Consider the following 6,000-nt stretch of genomic DNA (forward strand, 5'->3'; position numbering starts at 1 on the left):
TCCCCCTACCTCCCTCACGACGGAGTCCCTCCCCCTACCTCCCTCACGACGGAGTCCCTCCCCCTACCTCCCTCACGACGGAGTCCCTCCCCCTACCCCCCCCACGACGGAGTCCCTCCCCCTACCTCCCTCACGACGGAGTCCCTCCCCCTACCTCCCTCACGACGGAGTCCCTCCCCCTACCTCCCTCACGACGGAGTCCCCCCCCCCCCCACCTACCTCACGACGGAGTCCCTCCCCCCACCTCCCTCGCGACGGAGTCCCTCCCCCCACCTCCCTCACGACGGAGTCCCTCCCCCCCACCTCCCCCCCGACGGAGGCCCCCCCCCCTCCCTCCCTCACGACGGAGTCCCTCCCCCTACCTCCCTCACGACGGAGTCCCTCCCCCTACCTCCCTCACGATGGAGTCCCTCCCCCTACCTCCCTCACGATGGAGTCCCTCCCCCTACCTCCCTCACGATGGAGTCCCTCCCCCTACCTCCCTCACGATGGAGTCCCTCCCCCTACCTCCCTCACGATGGAGTCCCTCCCCCCCACCTCCCTCACGATGGAGTCCCTCCCCCCCACCTCCCTCACGACGGAGTCCCTCCCCCTACCTCCCTCACGACGGAGTCCCTCCCCCTACCTCCCTCACGACGGAGTCCCTCCCCCTACCTCCCTCACGACGGAGTCCCTCCCCCTACCTCCCTCACGACGGAGTCCCTCCCCCTACCTCCCTCACGACGGAGTCCCTCCCCCTACCTCCCTCACGACGGAGTCCCTCCCCCTACCTCCCTCACGACGGAGTCCCTCCCCCTACCTCCCTCACGACGGAGTCCCTCCCCCTACCTCCCTCACGACGGAGTCCCTCCCCCTACCTCCCTCACGACGGAGTCCCTCCCCCTACCTCCCTCACGACGGAGTCCCTCCCCCTACCTCCCTCACGACGGAGTCCCTCCCCCTACCTCCCTCACGACGGAGTCCCTCCCCCTACCTCCCTCACGACGGAGTCCCTCCCCCTACCTCCCTCACGACGGAGTCCCTCCCCCTACCTCCCTCACGACGGAGTCCCTCCCCCTACCTCCCTCACGACGGAGTCCCTCCCCCTACCTCCCTCACGACGGAGTCCCTCCCCCCCACCTACCTCGCGACGGAGTCCCTCCCCCCCACCTCCCTCACGACGGAGTCCCTCCCCCCCACCTCCCTCACGACGGAGTCCCTCCCCCCCACCTCCCTCACGACGGAGTCCCTCCCCCCCACCTCCCTCACGATGGAGTCCCTCCCCCCCACCTCCCTCACGATGGAGTCCCTCCCCCCCACCTCCCTCACGATGGAGTCCCTCCCCCCCACCTCCCTCACGATGGAGTCCCTCCCCCCACCTCCCTCACGATGGAGTCCCTCCCCCCCACCTCCCTCACGATGGAGTCCCTCCCTCACGATGGAGTCCCTCCCCCCTACCTCCCTCACGACGGAGTCCCCCCCCCCTACCTCCCTCACGACGGAGTCCCTCCCCCCTACCTCCCTCACGACGGAGTCCCTCCCCCCTACCTCCCTCACGACGGAGTCCCTCCCCCCTACCTCCCTCACGACGGAGTCCCTCCCCCTCTTACGATGGAGTCCCCCCCCCCTCATTATAATCCCTCCCCACTGGCTAACAGTCCCACAGAACACCAATGGGTCATATTGCAGCTCTCTAGTCCTTACATGTGGTGGCTTTTCTGTCTGTTCTTCTCCTGGTGATCCCGCCAGTAAGACACTTCCTGTCCCCAGGTGACCACCTCCCTCTCTGTGCTGTATGTATGGAGGAGCCGAGGTGTCACCGTATGAGGAAGAGAAGTCTCAGGTCCTCCCCGGGACAAAGCCGGCCGGATCTTCTCTCTCCGCCGGAGGAGGCACAACGCCGATCATTCCTTCCTCTCCTGATGACTTCTGTCTTCTCATCCGACACTGATGATGTTTTTCTGTCTTTTCTTCATACCAGAGTCTGGGAAGAATGTCGTCCCCCATCGTCACCCCGGAGCGCAACGTCAGGAGGAGTGACCCCCGCTCCGGTCTGGAGGGGAATTCCACTGAAGGTTTATTCATGGCCTCAAAATCTAAGAAAGAGACGAAGATGGAGACCGAGACAGACTGTTCTATAGACCCCGGTGAGTCTTCCCAGAGCCCGCCTATAGAGACCCCGGCGAGTCTTCCCAGAGCCCGCCTATAGAGACCCCGCGAGTCTTCCCAGAGCTCCCCTATAGAGACCCCGCGAGTCTTCCCAGAGCTCCCCTATAGAGACCCCGCGAGTCTTCCCAGAGCTCCCCTATAGAGACCCCGGCGAGTCTTCCCAGAGCCCGCCTATAGAGACCCCGCGAGTCTTCCCAGAGCTCCCCTATAGAGACCCCGCGAGTCTTCCCAGAGCTCCCCTATAGAGACCCCGCGAGTCTTCCCAGAGCTCCCCTATAGAGACCCCGCGAGTCTTCCCAGAGCTCCCCTATAGAGACCCCGCGAGTCTTCCCAGAGCTCCCCTATAGAGACCCCGCGAGTCTTCCCAGAGCTCCCCTATAGAGACCCCGCGAGTCTTCCCAGAGCTCCCCTATAGAGACCCCGCGAGTCTTCCCAGAGCTCCCCTATAGAGACCCCGCGAGTCTTCCCAGAGCTCCCCTATAGAGACCCCGCGAGTCTTCCCAGAGCTCCCCTATAGAGACCCCGCGAGTCTTCCCAGAGCTCCCCTATAGAGACCCCGGCGAGTCTTCCCAGAGCTCCCCTATAGAGACCCCGGCGAGTCTTCCCAGAGCTCCCCTATAGAGACCCCGGTGAGTCTTCCCGGAGCTTGCCTATAGAGACCCCGGTGAGTCTTCCCAGAGCCCCCCTATAGAGACCCCGGTGAGTCTTCCCAGAGCTCCCCTATAGAGACCCTGGCGAGTCTTCCCAGAGCTCCCCTATAGAGACCCCGGTGAGTCTTCCCAGATCTCGCCTATAGAGACCCCGGCGAGTCTTCCCAGAGCTCCCCTATAGAGACCCCGGTGAGTCTTCCCAGAGCCCCCCTATAGAGACCCCGGTGAGTCTTCCCAGAGCTCCCCTATAGAGACCCCGGTGAGTCTTCCCAGAGCCCGCCTATAGAGACCCCGGCGAGTCTTCCCAGAGCCCCCCTATAGAGACCCCGGCGAGTCTTCCCAGAGCTCCCCTATAGAGACCCCGGCGAGTCTTCCCAGAGCCCGCCTATAGAGACCCCGCGAGTCTTCCCAGAGCTCCCCTATAGAGACCCCGCGAGTCTTCCCAGAGCTCCCCTATAGAGACCCCGCGAGTCTTCCCAGAGCTCCCCTATAGAGACCCCGCGAGTCTTCCCAGAGCTCCCCTATAGAGACCCCGCGAGTCTTCCCAGAGCTCCCCTATAGAGACCCCGCGAGTCTTCCCAGAGCTCCCCTATAGAGACCCCGGCGAGTCTTCCCAGAGCTCCCCTATAGAGACCCCGGCGAGTCTTCCCGGAGCTTGCCTATAGAGACCCCGGTGAGTCTTCCCAGAGCCCCCCTATAGAGACCCCGGTGAGTCTTCCCAGAGCTCCCCTATAGAGACCCCGGCGAGTCTTCCCAGAGCTCCCCTATAGAGACCCCGGTGAGTCTTCCCAGATCTCGCCTATAGAGACCCCGGCGAGTCTTCCCAGAGCTCCCCTATAGAGACCCCGGTGAGTCTTCCCAGAGCCCCCCTATAGAGACCCCGGTGAGTCTTCCCAGAGCTCCCCTATAGAGACCCCGGTGAGTCTTCCCAGAGCTCCCCTATAGAGACCCCGGTGAGTCTTCCCAGAGCCCGCCTATAGAGACCCCCGGCGAGTCTTCCCAGAGCCCCCCTATAGAGACCCCGGCGAGTCTTCCCAGAGCTCCCCTATAGAGACCCCGGTGAGTCTTCCCAGAGCCCGCCTATAGAGACCCCGGCGAGTCTTCCCAGAGCCCCCTATAGAGACCCCGGTGAGTCTTCCCAGAGCCCGCCTATAGAGACCCCGGCGAGTCTTCCCAGAGCCCCCTATAGAGACCCCGGTGAGTCTTCCCAGAGCCCGCCTATAGAGACCCCGGTGAGTCTTCCCAGAGCTGGCCTATAGAGACCCCGGTGAGTCTTCCCAGAGCCCCCCTATAGAGACCCCGGTGAGTCTTCCCAGAGCTCCCCTATAGAGACCCCGGTGAGTCTTCCCAGAGCTCCCCTATAGAGACCCCGGTGAGTCTTCCCAGAGCTCCCCTATAGAGACCCCGGTGAGTCTTCCCAGAGCTCCCCTATAGAGACCCCGGCGAGTCTTCCCAGAGCTCCCCTATAGAGACCCCGGTGAGTCTTCCCAGAGCTCCCCTATAGAGACCCCGGTGAGTCTTCCCAGAGCTCCCCTATAGAGACCCCGGTGAGTCTTCCCAGAGCTCCCCTATAGAGACCCCGGTGAGTCTTTCCAGAGCTCCCCTAAAGAGACCCCGGTGAGTCTTTCCAGAGCTCCCCTAAAGAGACCCCGGTGAGTCTTCCCAGAGCTCCCCTAAAGAGACCCCGGTGAGTCTTCCCAGAGCTGGCCTATAGAGACCCCGGTGAGTCTTCCCAGAGCTCGCCTATAGAGACCCCGGTGAGTCCTCCCAGAGCCCACCTATAGAGACCCCGGTGAGTCTTCCCAGAGCTCCCCTATAGAGACCCCGGTGAGTCTTCCCAGAGCTCCCCTAAAGAGACCCCGGTGAGTCTTCCCAGAGCTCGCCTATAGAGACCCCGGTGAGTCTTCCCAGAGCCCCCCTATAGAGACCCCGGTGAGTCTTCCCAGAGCTCCCCTATAGAGACCCCGGCGAGTCTTCCCAGAGCTCCCCTATAGAGACCCAGGTGAGTCTTCCCAGAGCTCCCCTATAGAGACCCCGGTGAGTCTTCCCAAAGCTCCCCTATAGAGACCCCGGCGAGTCTTCCCAGAGCTGCCATATAGAGACCCCGGTGAGTCTTCCCAGAGCTCCCCTATAGAGACCCCGGTGAGTCTTCCCGGAGCTCCCCTATAGAGACCCCGGCGAGTCTTCCCGGAGCCCGCCTATAGAGACCCCGGCGAGTCTTCCCGGAGCTCGCCTATAGAGACCCCGGTGAGTCTTCCCAGAGCTCCCCTATAGAGACCCGGGTGAGTCTTCCCAGAGCTCCCCTATAGAGCCCCCGGCGAGTCTTCCCAGAGCTCCCCTAAAGAGACCCCGGCGAGTCTTCCCAGAGCTCCCCTATAGAGCCCCCGGCGAGTCTTCCCAGAGCTCCCCTATAGAGCCCCCGGCGAGTCTTCCCAGAGCTCCCCTAAAGAGACCCCGGCGAGTCTTCCCAGAGCTCGCCTATAGAGACCCCGGCGAGTCTTCCCAGAGCTCGCCTATAGAGAACCCGGCGAGTCTTCCCAGAGCCTGCCTATAGAGACCCCGGTGAGTCTTCCCAGAGCTCCCCTATAGAGACCCCGGTGAGTCTTCCCAGAGCTCCCCTATAGAGACCCCGGTGAGTCTTCCCAGAGCTCCCCTATAGAGACCCCGGTGAGTCTTCCCAGAGCTCGCCTATAGAGACCCCGGTGAGTCTTCCCAGAGCTCGCCTATAGAGACCCCGGTGAGTCTTCCCAGAGCTCGCCTATAGAGACCCCGGTGAGTCTTCCCAGAGCCCGTCTATAGAGACCCCGGCGAGTCTTCCCAGAGCCCGTCTATAGAGACCCGGTGAGTCTTCCCAGAGCTCCCCTATAGAGCCCCCGGCGAGTCTTCCCAGAGCTCCCCTATAGAGCCCCCGGCGAGTCTTCCCAGAGCTCCCCTATAGAGCCCCCGGCGAGTCTTCCCAGAGCTCCCCTAAAGAGCCCCCGGCGAGTCTTCCCAGAGCTCGCCTATAGAGACCCCGGCGAGTCTTCCCAGAGCTCGCCTATAGAGAACCCGGCGAGTCTTCCCAGAGCCTGCCTATAGAGACCCCGGTGAGTCTTCCCAGAGCTCCCCTATAGAGACCCCGGTGAGTCTTCCCAGAGCTCCCCTATAGAGACCCCGGTGAGTCTTCCCAGAGCTCCCCTATAGAGCCCCCGGTGAGTCTTCC

General features: G+C 63.3%; 1 protein-coding gene across 1 annotated transcript in view; it reads left to right on the forward strand.

Annotated features, from left to right (window-relative positions):
- VPS13D (vacuolar protein sorting 13 homolog D) overlaps positions 1 to 6,000 on the forward strand; it is a 335,026-nt gene that overhangs the window by 60,034 nt on the left and 268,992 nt on the right. The window contains exon 25 of the mRNA XM_040326719.1: positions 1,961 to 2,126. Within this exon, the coding sequence (XP_040182653.1) occupies positions 1,961 to 2,126 (166 nt within the window). The remainder of the gene's footprint in view (positions 1 to 1,960; positions 2,127 to 6,000) is intronic.

The sequence above is a fragment of the Rana temporaria genome, chromosome 10, assembly GCF_905171775.1.
Source record: "Rana temporaria chromosome 10, aRanTem1.1, whole genome shotgun sequence".
NCBI lineage: Eukaryota > Metazoa > Chordata > Amphibia > Anura > Ranidae > Rana > Rana temporaria.